This window comes from Pygocentrus nattereri, chromosome 27 (genome assembly GCF_015220715.1).
Source record: "Pygocentrus nattereri isolate fPygNat1 chromosome 27, fPygNat1.pri, whole genome shotgun sequence".
NCBI lineage: Eukaryota > Metazoa > Chordata > Actinopteri > Characiformes > Serrasalmidae > Pygocentrus > Pygocentrus nattereri.
In genome coordinates, this window is record NC_051237.1 from 2,465,073 (window position 1) to 2,484,694 (window position 19,622).

At 38.5% G+C, this 19,622-nt stretch overlaps 1 protein-coding gene across 2 annotated transcripts in view; it reads left to right on the plus strand.

Annotated features, from left to right (window-relative positions):
- The window catches only part of phf14 (PHD finger protein 14), a 106,460-nt gene that overhangs the window by 21,308 nt on the left and 65,530 nt on the right, over positions 1–19,622 (plus strand). For both annotated transcript variants that reach the window (XM_017693106.2, XM_017693111.2), the window contains exons 5-10: positions 3,499–3,658; positions 4,378–4,489; positions 6,648–6,785; positions 14,156–14,302; positions 15,197–15,467; positions 16,849–16,955. In XM_017693106.2, coding sequence (XP_017548595.1) covers positions 3,499–3,658; positions 4,378–4,489; positions 6,648–6,785; positions 14,156–14,302; positions 15,197–15,467; positions 16,849–16,955 — 935 coding nt within the window. The remainder of the gene's footprint in view (positions 1–3,498; positions 3,659–4,377; positions 4,490–6,647; positions 6,786–14,155; positions 14,303–15,196; positions 15,468–16,848; positions 16,956–19,622) is intronic.

The window sequence follows — 19,622 nt, forward strand, 5'->3', positions numbered from 1 at the left end:
GCACGGTTTTCAGCTTAAGTATGCAATTCCAATTAACCCAAATTCCGTCATCATTGTCCCTTGACATATATTCACGTTATGGGATGGCATCTTGTCCTGGGAGACTGGTGTAAAACTAAATGAATAAATTTAAGAGATTAATTAAATGGAGAAATTTCATGTTAACATTTTAGTGCTGTAGCACAGGGAAATCCAGTCTTATTCTTTTTTTTTTTTCATTCCAAACAATTGGGCACACACCTTATTCTACTTGTTAAATCAGTTCTTTCAGTTTTCCAACAATTGATCATATGTGCTTCTGCTTTCTTGGAATGAAAACCTGTTTAATAAGGATATTTAAACCAGTAAGATCTTTTTCCCTTTGGACTGAATTATGTGCTGCATAGGTAAGTCACTGTCCAATGCTACAGCATGGTGAATACTGTCCGTGTAATCTAATACTCTAGCTACACGCTATTGATAATGTAATTGGAAAACGCGGCAATGTCACCAACCTGGTCCCCGTTGCTTTCCCATTATCGCACGCCGCCACACACAAGCGTGCACTGACCCAGAGTGTGAGCTCCATCAACCCACTCCGAACCTTTTCCCATTAAATCTTGATACCTTTAAAAGTACTCCTCTTGATTTTGTCAACACCCTCCCCCAGTCTCTCTCTAACTGCCAACCTCGTCATTTCTGACACGGATAATCTTCACTTCAGGGATTATGAAGCTATCCCGCAGTCATCACTTTTTTTTCTAGCTTAGCTCCTATTAGCCAGTACCCTGTGGCTTAGCGGTTCCAGCTTTGTATCTCAGTTCAAAAGGAACATCGCAGATTTGCTCGATGGTTCAGCAGTAAGTCGGTTAAACCGGCGCGCTGATCGTCGAAAGCACCAGTGCCATGGTCTAAAGCCCAATCAGTATTAAACGCCTCACTGTTGCCAGCAGCGTTTCGGTAATACCTTTCTCTAAGGAAATAAACGTCGAGCTGAGCAATGTGAACCCTCCGAGGATGGTTCCTCCTGCCCTCCTAGCTCACTGCAGGGTCGAAACCAGCAGAAAAAGCCTCTTGTTTACTACATACATGCTGGGAAAGAGTATATGCTCTTTACATGTACTGAAGAAATGTTTAGGCTGTTGTTAAGAAGAGGAACAAAGCCTGATCTGTTGGGAATGACAGAAATGAGACTTATTGCCCGGGCAGTGAATAACTTGGTTCATTAAACAGTGCGTTTTAGCACAATAGGCTACTCCTGTGTTCATTTCGAATCTAGAAATGCAGGCCTAAATGTTTCTCTTCCATTTAGCTTTATAGCAGTTTTCTCCCTATTTCTGGATTTTCCGTGCTGTGGAACACACCATTCTTCTCTGTCTACATACACTCTGCTGTACCCCACCAGCTTGTTATGATAAGAGTTTGGAACTCAAAGTTTACTTCCCGGTCTTCCCCCACGCCCCAGCTGCCTGGAGGCTGCTTTGTTGAATTAGGAGTGAGAATGTTATCTCTGAAATGGCGGCAAGGAGCTGATTGCTGTCCTCATTGGTGGCATGGAGCACGTTTGCCGAGTTTAATAGGTGCCATGGTAACCCGATCAGCACAATAATTGTTTTTGCAGCCCTGGAAAATTAAGAAGACAACATTTTAAACGCTTTCATTGGCTTGGCGCTTGCAGTCTTGCACTTGCTTTTATATTATATGAAATTGGTGGTTTATCAAATTGTTAGCCTTGTGGCTAAAGACAAAAGCCACAAAGTGTAGACTACGTATTTGCAGGTACACAGGCGATGTGGTAGTGCTGCTGGCTTTTATTGTACCAACATCCATCTTCTTCTGTTGCAGAAGACAAAGTGATGCAACATTCTTGTAATTATATTTGGAAGGAATTTGCTATCAGTTATTAGAGTTTTTGTGGACATACCCTCCAGAAAACTTCAGAAACCTATTTTCACTTTCCACGCTGATAACTGCGTGTCTTGTGAACATGTGAAATAGAGTTAATACGTCTTAAATGTCCATGAGATTATAGATTTATGCGTAAATAACACTACATCATTGCTTCAGAAGCTTGTTTTACCAGTTTCTCCTGCTGATAGATGAGAAACCATACCTGTAATGTTTAGCTAATTTTTCAGAGGAGCAGTGGAGGAACCTGGGAGCAGAAGTCCACATAACTGGAGAATTCTCCACTTTTATCTGGTGATTACATTGCAGTATTTCCTGTAGATTTTTTTTCCAGGCCAGGTGTAGATCACATCAGTGACCAGTATTATCATGCATATGTGGCATCATCAAAGTTTTAGGTTCTGTACACATTTGTTTTCAAGAAATGGAACCGAGGATGTCGTAAAGAGGTTGGGGGGTTGTATATTTCAGGATTGTTGAACAGCAAAGGCTGAATTAGAAATTTAAAATAAGTCGTTTTATATTTTTGAAACATGTGGTACCCATGTAATTTTCAAAGTAGCATTAAAAAAAACATATATGTATATATAATATATATGTATTTATTTATTTTTAAATGCTACTTGTATATTATTTCTGTATTAAAATGTGCAGGAGTATGTTTTCTGTAGAGCATGTGTAACTTACTTTCACCTTGAAAATCAACAAAACATTAATGTCATTTGACCAGGGTGCTCATACATTTGCATACTATAAAATGCATTCTCTGTACAGTGTGGGTCACCAAAGGGCAGGATTTCTAAAATTGCTTATTGTGTATCTGGATTTACAGGATGTTCTACCACAGCTCAACGAGCATAAAATGATTTAAACAACACAAAACGTGAGCTCCTCAGAAGTATTAGCCTCGTGTGATTCCTGCTGTCACGGTAATGCAGAGGCTGCTGTTGTAAGAGACAAATGAGAGCAAAACTGTGAAATGTACTTTGTTTACAACTACACAGAAACGCTTTTCTGATGTGAAACAAAATCCAAAAACTCTTTTCCACTGCAGCACTACTCAGTTAAAACAGCTGGATTTTAATTACTTAATTTAATTTCTAGATACACTGCACTTATTTACGCGAACACTAACTGCTAACACTATTGCTACCAGCTACTTTATTTAAATAGGTTACTTAGTAAGATATCGGACTCTGTATCGCCGAGTACTAAATGTCCATGTACTCACTCGCTCTGTAGGAAATGCTATTGTTGTATCCCTAGGCATGACACAATCAGTTACCATGTCTCATATCAACAGTCTGACTGGCCAGCTCATTTACATAAGGAGGACAAGAAATAGCAGATGTGCATCAGCAGATTGATGTCAGTTGTATGTGTATTTTATCATCTTTCATCACAACATAGCCTGTTATGGCACGGTCTGTTTCACAAATTATTGAGGAAAATTACAGTTAAATAAAGACGTTTAATTAGCATGACGTCACTGTATGCTGAAAACACTCTTGCGTCCCTGAGTGGAACAGTCTACTTGCCTGTTTAACGGTATGGGAAACAGTGCATTATCAAACAGATGCCTTTTGATTTAATCATGACATTTTTCCTCAGGCTGCTATGGAGTTGATGGTGAGAGCGACTCAATCATGAGTTCGGCCTCGGAGAACTCCACTGAGCCGTGGTTCTGTGATGCCTGCAAAAACGGGGTCAGTCCCAGCTGTGAACTCTGCCCCAATCAGGATGGGATCTTCAAAGAGACGGACGCTGGAAGGTGCACCTTTAGCCGCGTCTTTAATGTCCCTCTCAGCATTGACTAACAGCTTTGTTAAAACTGTTTGTTTTCTGTCTTTTTTGAGAGAGTTTAACTTTCTGGATTTTGTCATGCTCAGCAAGTTGAAATGGATCGTGATTCATTAACATGAGGTTAAGAATTCTCAGAGAAAGAGGGGGAGCGAAGGTGAGAGGGGTAATGATGGGAGGTAGAGTTGGGGCTGAGAGAGGGGGGGGGTGAGAAGAGAGTTGTGTGGAGCGTGGAGACTCAAGCCACGTTATCGCTGATAGTGCTCCTCAGCCTGCCTGCACCCGAATTTGCTACTTCAGTAGAGCATGAAAAACACAGCAAATTAAAGTGTGGAGCGCGTGCTCGCCAGAGATGGATATCTTTATATTGGACTTCGGATTCCTGTCCCCCAAGTCTGCATTTGAAATTTTGCTACAAGAAATGGTCAAGTTAGAGCCTGTTTGAGCAATCAAGTGAGGATTTCCGTTGCCTGAAAGTGCTGAAGGAACGCAACTAGAGGTCCTCACTACAGTATAGTTTTATGATGCTATGTTATAGTTACAGGTTTGTTTTTACAGGACTCATAAATACATATGCATTAGCAGTACGGTTTACTAAGTAGAACAGGGTTTTGTTATCTAGATAAACTAATCTATGAATGTTGTTACTGGGCCTTTTGCTGACCCCCAGTCTTCGTGTTCTATTCCAAGGTGGGTGCATGTTGTATGTGCACTCTATGTTCCAGGCGTAGCATTTGGGGACATCGACAAACTGCGACCAGTAACACTCACAGAGATGAACTACACTAAATACGGTGCCAAGGTAAGTATGAACATGATCAGAATTACAGTATGATGACACTTAACAGTGTCTTTAGTTTTAAAATTGATACTTCACTAATCAGATGTTTACTAGTCGAGCTAAAGTATTTTTCATGTAGCTGTGTTTCCGCTAGATTTTCCTTTCCAGGCCGAGTGGTAGACCCTTTGAGACTCTTTTAAGACCCTTTTGTTTTTGTGCAAATGTGGTCTCATCAAATGCATGCAGGGCTGTAGTATCATTACAGAGAATTAGTTTTAAAAAATACAGTGAATACACTGTACATTTAACCACATTTTAACATAAGTACAGTTTTAAGCAAATGCTTATCACATTGTATGCTTTACAGATTTTTTGAAAATAAATCTGCATTGATAAATATAACACACTGAAGAAAAAAGACAAGTTATATTTTTTTCCAAGGCACTCAACATGTTAATAATAATGTTATAACATGTTAAACAGCAACTAAATAGGAATTGTGTGCGACAAAAATGCCTTAGTTTGTTCCCTGTAGAGGATGTTAACCTATTTTCACTTAGAAAATCAGCAAAACATGTAATTTGGCTGGGCATATACAAACTTTTTCATACGACTGTAGAAATGTTAATAGTTCCTCGAGTCAGCACTGATACTGTTTTGACTGTCAGGTCTGTAAGAAAGCCCAAAAGTTTTTGATTATTATCATCCAAATGAGGGAGAACCTGCTGGTTCTAACTTAAAACGGCAAAGATGAAACACCATGTGTGAGTTTCATGTAATTTATTATCAGCTTTTCAAGAGTACAATACCATGTTAAAAACTTTTCCCAAACCAGTATATCACTTTTCAGAAAAGCAGTTTGCGTTTAGTGCATTTATACATGTGATATTTCACTGGGATTTTTGTTTTGGCCCAAAAACAAACCTCATGAAGAAAATGTTATCATCCATTTACTATACATTTACTTCCTAATGTAAACCTCATCCAAGTCTCGCAGCCTGTAATGAGGGAGTTAATGTCCTTTTTCTTAATGATATATTAAAGAGAATAAAATAAAGGGAACTTCATTGTAGAAAAAATTGAAAATACAGATAAATATAGATAGCAATTACAGAAAGACAGGAATGCAGAAAGTAGCATTACTGTTTTTGCCTGCAGTTATATTTAATTTTGTTAAGCATCAAGTCATCCAAAGAAATAAAGGAATGGATGAGCATCACTGTGTTGGTGTGTATATAGTGTATAACATATTACATTTCAGTTGTGCTGTTATATTTTTATATTGCTTTGTCACATACTTTGCTTTCAATTTATTGTAATTGACATTTTAATTTCATTTGACAGTAGTTGCTTCTTGAGCGATAACATCACAATACCTGGTATTCTGGGCAGACTTCATATGTATTTTATGTGGAGTTCATGGCCCTAGCAGAACAAAGTGGTATATGGGAAAGTGCTCTTAATCCCATTTGGTTCATCAACCTGTAAAGGTTTCAAAACAGTGCTGTTCCTGCCTGGCTCAACCATTCTGTGTATTCCTCCGAACAGTTTCTGCTTTCAGTGCACACATTCTGACATTTACTTTACCTGAAAGTAAGTTTTAGGGTCAGTAAGCCAGCAGAGCACCCTTATACAGTGAAGCAAATTACTTTTAAAAGCACTTCAAAGTCTTCCTTTAATGGTTTGTTCTTTACATTTGAAAGGAAATTGCTCCTGAAAAAGACTATTATTATTTTAATTTTGAGCTCCTGTAATTGACATATTTTCAGGTTTCTGAAATGGTGACCTTCTGCTTCGTCAGGTGCTGACAAGGTCAAATAGGCTTTTAGTCTGGTTGGCCACCTTATCTGTAATGGAGAGTTATGCAATAAAAATGAACGTGGACTTTTTATAATGATGTTCTAAGCATTTTTCACATCCAGCTTCTAATACACAATCATCTTGCAGAGTTCCTTGATTAACTTTTCCAAATTAGACATAACCTGAGCTAATTAGCATAATGGATTTTGTGCATGTGGTTCTAAAATGTTTGACATCATTTGAAGGCAGTTTAAACTATAAATGCAGTGTATTTAAAGGAAACAACTGAGCAGCCACACTGTAACCTGTACTATTGTCTATAACAATTCACAGTGTGATGTGTGAGAATGTGCCTAATGAAGCATTGTGTTGTGTGCAGGAGTGCAGTCTATGTGAGGACACCCGATTTGCCCGGACGGGTGTTTGCATCAGCTGCGATGCGGGCATGTGCCGCTCCTTTTTCCATGTGACGTGTGCACAGCGGGAGGGGCTTCTGTCTGAGGCTGCTGCAGAAGAGGTGAGGAGACCTAGGCCACGTTATTTTTATTTATTTATTTTATGTAAACTGTTTCTGACATCAGGCTGAACAGATCACCCTCCTGAACTGACCCTCACTCACCACAGAATACTCTTCCGCCACAGAATACTGTTCCACCTAGCAAACTCATCCAAAAAACAACTGTCCTCTGCATAATTTAGATTAATAGACTCCTTTCATGCAACATGAAAATGAGCTGTGCAAATTACTACTTTCCATATCTTACATTTTTCTCACTTACATCATACAGCATGATTGTGGGTTCATGCACCAGTATGAGCTACAGTTAATTGCTGCGTTACCATTTTTAAATCTCTGTGTCCCTTTGAAATAAACAGCCTGTTTTTAGCACTGTACCTTTTAAGATTAATGGGTGTAAATGACCCCTTTTTTGATTTGCATCCTTGTTTTGTGTTTAATTCAAAAGCAGTATCCTAGGGTTTCAGTCACGTGACACCATATTTGGCACCGAATTTCTGGCTTCGCTGCTCCGCACTAACGTAACTATAGGTGAAATATGGATAAAATGAATCACCTTAGTTGAAAGAGAAAAAAACGTTACCTCGACAAAGTCGATAAAATAGGCTGCATCTTTATACCGTTTCCTCTGAACTCCTGGTCCCACTTAAACTACCAGAAAGCTGCCGAATTTGTGTTTTTCTGATATTTATATTTGTCACATACTCAGCCCGTCTCCCTGTTTTGGAGAGAAGTGTTGCGTTTCGATAGACGTGATTTTGCAAGTTTACTAGTGCAGTAAGTGCAGAGCTCATTGTGGTGTTCCTGGTTAAAATACCTGATATTATTAGCTAATTATTCCCTTCTTGAGCTGAACGATGTGTTCAGCAGAGAACCCAGTCACTCCCTGATCTGGTCCTCAAAATGGCAGCAACTTTACAGCGTGATGTCACGCGAAATGTGAGAATAGCTGAAGTGCTTCTTATAGCTTTGATGTGGATGGGCAGGTTGGGTAGTCATGTATTTGTAAAAGCACTGGATGAGGTCACAAACTCCATTTTATCAGCCTAATCTCAGTATATGAAATGTTTGCATAATACATGAAGAGATCATTTTTTTTCTTATAACAAAGATGTGAGGAAAACTAGGTTTTCCATGTAGTGGGTCCTTTAAACTTGACACCCAAGTCACCCATGTTGAACTCAGTTTAAACATAAAAGGAGTTTCTGTGCTTGTTTTCATTCTGGAAGCTGATGAAAAAGAGAGAGGAAGCTCAGTTATCTACACAGATGAAGGCATAATCTATGTGAGGATAATCTGACTTCCTTGCTTCTTTTTTCTAAAATATCTTTGTAATAAATGTAATTTTCAATAACTTTTGGTTTTATTTGGTTTATTTGGTATTTTCCAGCCTCTCCTTATCCCTCCGAATTAATCAGACTGTACTTGTTAATATGTATTTAAGACTGACATATGTACATCATCTCCGTTCTTACTAGCTAGCTTGCACTGTGCTTCATTTAACACGCAGTAGACCGAAACACTCCTTACAACTTTGGGATGGATGGGCGGAGCTAAACTGCTGTAGACTGAATAAGTGAATATATGTAAATGTCTTTGTACACTCTTAAAAAAAAGATGTCCCTTTAGTAAAGGAAGTGGTTCTGTAGAGAACCATCAACATGTGAGATGATTAAAGGGTTGAATAAAGGGCTCTTTGCATCATAAAAAGGTACTTCAGAGTGTGTGGTAGAGGGTTCTATATAGAACCTTTTCGAGTCTTAAATGCATAGGCTCTTCCTGAAAGAAGAATAACCTTTCCTGAGACCTTCTTTCATTGATGCTTCTCTTGTTCGAGGCAGGGTTGATTGCAATGTGATTCCAGAGCACAAGAGCATTGTAGGAGACCTTTGGTAACTGCTCTTATTAATAAATATCATACCATTTCTCATCCATTTTGAAAACTTTTTAGTAGAAATGATCAACTTATGTTTTTCTGATAATGTAGAAACGCATTACATATGGTCAAAGTAAAAATGTAAACAAAATCCCCAATAATGTAATAAAACATTATTAGTTAAGACAGTATTACATTATTTGGTAATTTATTATATAACTTTTTTTATTACATCGTTAACCAAATGGAAATATTTATTACATTATTGTGGAATTATTTCAATATTGGGTTCTATACACTCATCCTAACCGTGATAACAGGTGTTTGTGACGTTGCCGTTTCCATGTGTGTGAATTTACTTTTTTTTTTTTTTTGCGTTGGATTGGCATAAATGTGTCATGGTTTCCAATCTGATTGTTCAGACAGGGTCCCAGTGCTGCACATTGGGTACATATCAGATTTCAGTACCACTGTTAAGAGGCCCAAATTGAATTAAAAGTCAGATTCAGTGCGTTTTTCTGCTGCTCACTGTCACACAAACCAAATCTGTGTCACATATGAAGAAAAAGATCAAATCTGACCTTTTTCATCATATTTTCTTACTTTTTTCTTTTTTGAAATTTGGGACCTTTTAACTGTGTGCTGTTTGTAGGTAAAGCAAAGAGCGTATATGGCCATGGCAGGTATGGAATGGTTGTTTTGGCAGAAAGCATTGTTTGAATAACATAGACAGCCATGGTAAGTTTGGGACAAGTTTGAAAGATGGATGTTTTGCCATAAAACAAAGCTCAGGCCCAAAGCTCTAAAGTGTGAATTTCCTTATCTGGTCGGGGAAGTGCCCGTCTGGCTTTTTGATCTAATCTATCACCATTTTCTTTTGATCCATCATGGAGCTATATCCTCCTCTCATAATGCCCATGTGTGGGAGAAGTGTTTGCTGTCCATCCATGGTGTGTGTGTGTGTGTGTGTGTGTGTGTGTGTGTGTGTGTGTACACACACGTGCACAGTGTAATAAAGCAGCTCTAAGCTGCTCTGAGTCCTTCATCATTTCAGAGGCTCTCCTCATGCAGGCGTGTTCACGCTCTGCTGCTGCCACCCAGGCACTCAGGCATGCTGGGATAAATCACACACCAGCACAGGGATACAGGGGGCTTTAAGATTTACGCCTGCCAACAGCCATCACCAAGAGTGGGCATGATGTTGCCAAATTAAAGATCTACTGTAATGATGATCAAATATGTCACCAAATGCAGCTGCAGCATGCGGAATTGGAAGCAACTCCTGTGTCTCGGCTGCTATGGAATAGAAAGTTTTTCTCGTTCATGTACTGCCATGAACTTTTATTTTTTAATTTTATGTCTGTCACCATTAGAGAATGATTTTGTGAATTTTTTTAATCAAATTCTCAAATTATTATCATTATTTGCGATGACTGGTGCTGCAAAATCCCAGGAAAATGTTGAAGAGCCCATATAAATTTTTTTTTTTTCTTCAGAGAGCTGCTTGATGTTTGAGTGTTCCAGAAACAGCCATAATTGGTTTTTATATTCCTTTTTCTTATTTCTCTTAATCCTTTAGGACCCATGTGTCAAACACAAGGCATGTGGTCAGATCAAGCCCACCACACAATTCTATCCAGCCCACAAAATTATTTTAATTTTCTATTAATATTAGCCTGTTTCACAACGTGCTGCACTACAGTCCCCAGCATGCACTGCAACGTAATATGCACCAACTCTTCTACCTCAATCCTACACAATTCTGCGCAATTCCTCACCTGTCATATCACCAAAATGCATTTCAGCTGCAGTTCACCCACTGTAAACACCTAACGTCAGCTGAGTCCACGTTTTAATGAACTTGTGGCAAAGAAAGGATGCCAGGTGTGTAGTTCAAGCAAATAGGTGGTTTTTAAGAGACTGAGTTCTTGGTAACATTTACATTTTGAATATTTGAAGTGTCCATATAATATAATATTGTAGTCCACTACAAGTTTCTGTATTTTACTGTTGAGGCGTTTGCATATTTATAATAAATAATAGCCAGTTCAGCTTATAGTACAACATTAATTAAAAATTAAATAAAAACTTTTTTCTGGCCCGCAGGTTTGATGAGATTTTTTAAATATAGCCCTTTTTCTGGTTGAGTTTGACACCCCTGTTTTAGGATTGAACAAGCCGGTTTTTATTTCTGTTCTTTTAAATCTAATATAGGTAAATGACCTCTGGTCTAAATGGCTGATCTATAATGTGCCTAATTTAATAAGCAGTCCAGACTTAAAAATGACTTTTTAACCTCTGTGTGAATGGACGGAGCTAAACTACTTTATTCTAAACAAATGGATGAATGTAAATGTGTTTGTTTTTGTGAAACTAGCTGTTTTTATGGTTTAGTTTTAGTATATGGTCTGTATGGACTGTGGAATGAATATTATGTTTTAAAACTTTAACCATGTTTATTGCTGCTTTAGTTTTGGGCTAGAGCTGTGAGGCTAATGTAGCTAATATGTATTAGAGCTGTAATGATGGACAAACTTATGGACAGGATTCAAACTTCAACATTACTGCTGCTATTTCAAGCTATGCAATGAGCTCCTGTCCATTTTAAAATATCTATAAACATAGGCATTTTTATAGATACCAAAATGAACAATTGCTTCATTTTAAATATTTTTAAAAGGCAAATTTTCTAAATGTCTGCACAGTTAGATGGTTTAGATAAAACGAGCTCATTCAGACTGTGTTGATGTGAGAAACTTAATGACTTAGATTTCTTTATAGTAGTAGTTATAGCTACCAGGGCTTTGATGTTCACCACACACATCACCATTTTATTTACCATGCAAAATGACAAGTGAACCAGCATGTGTCTTCTGAGGTTTTATATGTAATGGAGATGAAGGGGAAAATAGTGATACAATTGATAAAATACATTTTACTATTTTGCCTTACTACACCCTGCGTGTACCACTCCACCCAAAACATGCTCTTTAAGCCAAACCCTTATCGCAAAACTGTTATGTAATAACGTCTCATGCCTCAGGCAGCGTATTCTTTCAGTATATTGCTTTCTGTGCTGTAACTTGTAAAGGCATTAATCGCTTCAGACATCTGGTTTGTATCACTACTGCTGTGAACCATTCAGGCTCTCTAGAATGATGCATTTCACATCAAAACACTCTGAATGACCTTGTTTACAAGTGTGTGATCTAATTATGGAGTATTTAAAAAAAATAAACAAAACAAAAAAAACTGGTGGGATCCACCCTGAACATTTAATTAAAAGGACCAAATACAAAGATAGAAAATTGCAACAATTAGTGTGATCATAATTATTTTTATAGCTTTACGCTAACTTGCAATGTTTGTCCCTCGACTACTGTTTGTCCATTTAATTAGTGCTGGTTTAATTATCCTCCCTTTCAGCTCCCTGTGGGTCAGGTGGTCCAAATATAACAAGTTGACTGAATCTTGCAGTGCTTGGGCCACAGTCACAGCCCATCAAGTTCATGGCTCAAATATGTAGCCTGTATCAGAGAGGCCTGTGGTATAAAGGTGACGTTCTGTGCTGATAAACACTTGGGAAAAGTGCCTACTCGCCACAATCCACTTAATCCAGTCAGCTGTGCAAAGGGCCTCGTATCAACAGGTAAGCGCGCTGATAGCATCCAGCGAGAAACCTTAAGCCTAAACGATTCCGTGGGCACCGGGAGCTGGAAAATGGCAGTGCTTCCAGCAACCTCAACAGTGTGGGGAGGGCTAGGCGTCTAGGACTGTGTGTGCATGCGTGTGTTGAATTCAGGGTTGCTGAGGAGAAAATGTCTGCTGTCTAAAGGCTTGAGATATGAAGCAGCCGTTAAAGGTTTATACTGTTCTTAAGCTCCACCTCGCTGGAGCTCCAGTTCTGAGAAAAACGGAGCTGTAGTCGCTCTCTGTTCCTGGAATTCGTGCCCAGGTCCACTTTTGCTGTCTTCCTCCTGCTCCAGAGCCTGCGTTGGCTGTAAAATGCTCTCGGCCTTTAAAAAGTGAAGAAATTTACAGACCTGCCGTTGAAGCATATTTGTCACAGTTATCTGCGCCTACACAGGCTCCAGTCTGGAGCTCAGGACGTCATTACCAACAAGCACCAAAATGAGTGAGCCTGCCGCTGAGCAGATACGCCTATCTCCACCAATAATGAAACCATACATTAGAATTATCACGCGTACTAGGATTGGAGGGCACAAAATGAAATCTGGAGAATTGGTGATGTTGGGGCAACATCTAGAAATGCAAGAGGATACATAACACTTCAAAGCATAGAGATTGGGCTTTTAAATCCACAAAGCTGCTTTACATGGTTCTCTACACCCTTCACATCAGCCGGGGGTTGTAATTGGAGTCTAAGCTTGCAGAAGACTAATTTATTCTTTGCTTAGATTATACAGGTTGTGGTTGAATATTATATATACATTTTTTTTTTTTGGGTGAACATCTTTCATCCTTGTGTAGTGCCCCCACACACCCCCCCCCCCCCCCCCCCCCCCCCACCCCCAAAACATGTGCTCTCAACAGCTTCTTGATCTGGTAACACACTAAACAAGATTTCAATCAGTGTGTTATTGAACTGGTCTGTGTTTTTCTGCTGGTTTAAAGGGCATTTCTGCATAATTTTAGTTGAGTAAACAGTCATTCAGAGTGGTGTGATGTGAAATCGTTCATTGTGGAGAAACCTACTGATTTAATTTATTTGTTTTTTTAATGATGGTGATATGAAGCAGGGATTGCAGTGTCTGTGACAAATATAGGCATTTTATGACCTATCCAAAATGACCAGTTGACCTGTGTGTGTCGTCGTGGTGTTCATATGTAATGCTGCTGATGATAAATTCATGGTTAATATGAAATGCCATCACTTATTATGAGGTAGCTTTTAGTAAAGTCTTCCAGTGTCTGGTTGAAAACTATGTTGAGTCCATAGGTTTCTTTAGACTGCAGCAGTTCAAAGTACTCGTTTTTATTTATTTATTTATTTTATTATACGTTTATTGATTTATCCTTGCAGTAACACATTGTCAGTCATCGCACCGGTAACAGAAAGAGGCTAAACAATAATGAAATAACATTAAAACAGATTACAGGTTACCCTAACTGCAATGGGAAAAACTGAAAATAACTAATGGATACAAAAAAGAAAGGGAAAAGGGTCGATATGACGGCGAATGCTGCAGAAACCACAGAACTGAGAAACAACGAAACCGAAATGGCACAATATCAGAAATGTAAAGATCATGGAGATTTAATGAAAAATAAAACCTGCAGATTTCAAAAACATGCTTGACTTTCCTTCTAGTGTTACCCGCACTGATGACCAGATTTTGCTAAGTCTTCGGTGTCTGTGATGGATTTCAGAGATCTGCCTTAACCACATATTAAGAGATGGAACATCTGGCGATATCCACATCAACAAAATGCATTTTCATAGCACTCTGATGGTGATTGCTTCTCTCTCCAGGACATTGCCGACCCGTTTTTTGCCTACTGCAAGCAGCATGCTGACCGCTTTGACAGGAAGTGGAAGAGGAAGAACTACCTGGCCCTGCAGTCTTATTGCAAAGTGTCCCTGCATGAGAGAGAGAAGCAGCTCACTCCAGAGGCCCAGGTCTGAGCGAACACCACAGAACTACCAAGCCTTATAGCTGCACCTTCTATCTCTGTAGTACTTCTACCACTCAGTGTCCACCAGCTCAGCAGTTACAGTTAGGGAGGAAAACGGCTGAGACCATGAAGTAATATGAATGGTTCCTACTTACTTTATAGCATCTGTCATAACAAAGCTCATGTTCATTAATGTACGATTTTATTCCTTAGAATTTTGGACCATTTCTGTTGCTCCACTTTGTCACATGTTCATATAAGTGGCAGCTGGTATTTTCAAATGGTAAAAAATAATAAATAAAAACAAAAAAAAAGACAGTTTGCTTATGTTAGCACCTATATACACTCCCATTTAAAAGTGTGGAATCACTGTTTACCTAACATAAATCCAAAATGGATTAAATCCATTTTGTTGCACATATATGCATAAAACAATTTTAATATGATGCTAATATTATACTAATTCTGGGATTTAATATTAAGAATTGTTTTCTTAATATCACTGAACTTTCGTAACTCACTGATCAAATAACTATAAGAATAATATTATATATGATTCTTTTATAATGCAATGACAGTCTTGTGAATATATTTAGTTATTTAATTATTTAAATTATTATTTTTCCTGTTATCAAAATACTTAAAAAAAAAAAAATTAAATATCAGTGTTTTAATCTTCAATTTCTATCATATTAGTCTACACTGTATTTTATGAAATAAGTTATTGTAATGACAATTGATTCCATACTTTTGAACTGTAGTGTAGATCAGAGATTAATGAATAAATAATTAATGGATGAATTAAGTAATGAAATGCCATTAGAGATGTATCTTCAGTTTGCTGTAGTTTTTTTTTAATGATGCAGTGTCTTTTTTTGGTTTTCTCCCATAACCCCAGGCAAGGATCACCACGCGTTTGCAGCAGTACCGGGCGAAGGCGGAGCTTTCGAGGAACACACGGCCACAGGCGTGGGTCCCGCGTGAGAAGTTGCCCCGCCCACTCACCTCCAGCGCCTCTGCCATCCGGAAGCTAATGCGCAAGGCAGAGCTAATGGGCATCAGCACAGACATCTTCCCCGTGGACACGTCCGACACGAGCGCCAGCATAGATGGCCGCCGCAAACACAAGCAGCCCGCCCTCACTGCTGACTTTGTCAACTACTACCTCGGTATGTGACTGTTCAGCATTAAATCATAAGGCCTGGTTATGTAGAGTAAACCTGGTCTTGGAGTTAACCATAGAAGCACTGATGCAAATCCTGTTCAGTCTAGGCTTATTCTAGGTCTGCAGTGTATACCACATGTATATCATATACCCACCCCTGTACCTCAGCCATGGTCTCAGCAATATGTTGCACAGCCTGTTAGACAAGTGATAAACTAAATCCAAATTTTGTTAGTAAAGTGAGCAGACAGTTGTACACTGTCATAGCAGTTTGTAAATTAGCGTTAGATGCAGTACTATGCAAAAATCATAAGATCACCCTTGATTCATTTTATTTTTAGTCATAATGATCATTAAATACAAATTATTTATTTTTAAGGAGATATTTCTGAGCTGATGGGATTAGATAGAAGATTATGCACATGCATAAGGAAGTGCATAAGTTTGATTGTGAGCCTTAGCTGCAACCAACTTCTAAGACTGATCTATGGAGATGTGGGAAAAAAAAAACAAAATTACTACAGATTTCTTTAAAAGTTAAAAATAAATCTCCCGAAAAGCAAAGAGTGGAAACACTAAAGGCTGAAAAAAAATTAGTTGTTTAGGATTCAGTTTAATGTTTTTTTAAATGTCTTTTTTGTCTATTTTGTCTTGTTTTTTTTTTTTTTGTGTGTTTTTTTTCCCTGACGCTGTAAAATGAATCTTCTATATAATGGGTTTCCACTGGAACTGAATACTTGAAGATTGAAGGTGGTCTCTTTACCTTTCACAGTACTGTAAGTGCCAGATCAGTAATTTTCTGAGGTGCCTACAAATTGTGAAACGCTCAAGCATTTAAGGGTTACAGGGAAATATTGGAACTAAAATATCTGACTGCTGCTGTGAAACACACACCATTCTGAAGCATTGTCAGCATTGAAGAGCTCTAAAATGAGCTTTTTAGCTACATCGGTTGAGGGAACATCTCAGCGTTATAGCATATTGATGCTGTGGATGTTTGAGAATGATTGCATAGAAGTTCAACATTTTCCTAACCACCATTGTTGCTTGGCTTATTTTAATGTAGAAAAGCTTGTGCTTGCAACATCTGCTGCTTACTATCCTCTAACACTCATCTCTTACTGCAAAACAGCGGGCAGAATTAGAGAATCAGTGCCAGACATGCATTCCACTCAGTAGGTAGCCTTGCAGAGAGGCACTCGCCCTCCAAATGAGTGATGCTAAGAGCAGATGTGTGGGGTAACCTTGGGCGCACACTCCATTAGGCTCCAGTAGGAGGCCTATCCTCTATCAGCTAGCTCTCTCTCTCTCTTTCTCGTGCTTTTTTTCCCCTTTAAGTAGATAAACATCTTTGCATTGATCTGTATGTGTCCATTGGTATTCAGAGCGGAACATGAGGATGATCCAGATCCAGGACAACATCTCGGAGCAGAAGAACCTGAAAGACAAGCTGGAGAGTGAGCAGGAGAAGCTGCATGTGGAGTACAACAAGGTTAAGAAGAAAAAAAAACATTTTATGTCTCCTCTGTGGTTTGTGCCGAGAATGTGAAGTTGATTAATCACTTGGATCAGGATGAAGGTTTTTATTTATTTATTTATTTATTTTTCTTCTTTCTTCAGACCTTTTCCTTTGTTTTTGTACACAATTTTAGCTGAAGCAGGTTACCTCCTTCTTGTATCTACTGATGTGTTTTTCACCAGGCAGTGCAGTACGGTTGCATTTTGTGGTCAAGTGAAAGTGAAGTGTACTCTGAGTACCCATGCTGAATGTATTGGTGGAGGTAGTGCTGGTACAAACCACTGATTGGTTTAATATAGTCATTGTAGAAACATTTGCGTACTAGTGAACCACAAATACTGTCGTGACTGTTAAAACCAATGCAGTAAAAGGAAAATCAGAACTTGAAGTTCTTTCATTGTTGCTACTGTTTTTTTTTTTTTGTTTACTATTAATGCTAGATTCACTAGCAACTAAGCCTGCTCTGCTGAGAAAAGGAATAGCATGAAGACACATTATTATTTATAAATCTATACAGTAAACCCCAAACCACCCCCTTTTTAATTGTATTTATTTTATTCTTCTTTAGTGCTTGGCTTTTTCTGAGCTTGTGATCTCGGGCAGTACATAGGCAGCAGCGCTCCGTGAGGCCCAGCGATGAAGGGAATAAGGGAGAGCAGTAGAAGTGAAGGGAGTTAATGTTGCGTACAGTCTTTCTGTGCGACACATATTAAGCGTTATTAATGGAGTGTGTGTTGCTAATTGCACTGCTCGAATTACTTTAAGACGACCCCGGCCTCAGAAGAAGACGGTGACAAATGGCTGTCTGAGGCAGAGCGACTGTTACTGCACATATAAAGTAGATATGTGTCAAACTTGGAGGACAGGAGTCCGAATCATCAAGAAAATCTGAATGTTGCAATATAAGCCTGACAGGGCTCCGTCACATTCGCTGAGAAGTGAATATTAGAGATTATAGTTCTTATTATGTCCAATTTACAGAGATTTGAATTGCATGCCAGGTTTCAGTATGCAGAATAAAGCCATACATATAGTCATATTATACAGGAGTGCAAAGGCCATTTGTATATCCTAGGGATGTACTGAAATTTCAGCCACAAAAAAGTTTCTACCAAAATGTCCAAAAGTGACACATTGGCTTTTTGGCAGAAATAGAGGAAAGGTGAAAAGCCTGAAAAAAGGCAAAAGACTAAATAATTTATGTCAGAAACATCTTTAGAAATAAAAGTTCCCTGTACAGCCGACCAAATATTTACCGTTATTCAAAATAGCATCACATTCCCGAATGTATTTTTCTTATGTAGCATTAAAAAAAGTTGTCAGTGCTTTGTACTCAGGACTTGCACTGATGCCTATAAATCTATGGAACCTTAATATCAACTGATTTTATTGTCTAATGAAATAAGTCAGGTCTACATTTTTAACATTTGTCCATCATGTCCAGCATGAGTCTGATTGCAGAGCATGTTTAAATGGAATAGTTTCAAGCTTTACGTTAATATCCATTTCCCCCAAATGGCAGCAGTTTTTCCGAACGTTTGACCCAGATGAGTTGTAAGTGTTGAGCTGGGCGCATGTGAGAAGAGTCTCTTGTCACTGTGAGCTGATTTTTAAATGTTAGCGTTAGCCTTTTTGCGCATAGTCTCATCTTCACACACAGCAGAGATAAGAGGCAGCACTCTGTAGTTTAGATTCACACTCCCATAATAACTTCACCTCTCCACTGTTCCCTCTCATCATGCTCCCTATCACAGGCCTGCCTGACGCTTATCTACTGTCTGGAGCGCCGAGTGGCCTTCGCACACTCAAATGCCAGAGCTCTGCAAGTGTGTGTGTGTGTGTGTGTGTGGGATATATACAGGGGAAGAAGAATGTCACCGCTGTTTACTTCTTTGTTTTCTTCAGCTCTGTATCTCTTTGTTTGTTTTTAGTGCAAGACCCAGTAGGGAATTTTGGGGCCGTGTACCTTTTTATGTCTATCCATTAGGCCTCTATTATTATCGATTGACTGATCAGATTAAAGCTGCTTGTTTTATGTTGTACTGAGAACCCCCAGTGTTATAAATATTGTGAATTTCTGGGGATTTTTGTTTTTTCCCATGTTTTTGAATACGAGCCAATTAACCAAAAACAAAACTTTGATGGCTGAGAGGCCTCAAGTGCTACTACTACATTTGTATTATATAAGACTTTGACAGCTTATTGTCAAAATGAATCAGTAAAGGACTCTAACTTCAACTAGTCCATTCTAGTGTGTGTGTGTGTGTGTGTGTGTGTGTGTGTGTGTGTGTGTGTATGTATATGTATGTGTGTATATATATATATATATATATATATATATATATATATATATATATACACACACACACACAGAGTACTGTGCGAAAGTCTTAGGCACACAAGACACATTTTCAAAATCTATTTATTTGTGTAGTGTGTGTTTATTTGCTTCTATATATATATTTCTCTATATATATAATCTATATATAGATTTTCTGGATGTTAGTGTGTTTGTTTAACCATTTTCTTTCCAAGCCGCTCCTCGAGGAAGCCCAGTATTTTATGTCGTTAAAAAGCAGCTCCTGGTTTTCCAATCAGGGCTCAGTAAATTGAGCTCATGATGTAATTGCTGATATTAAC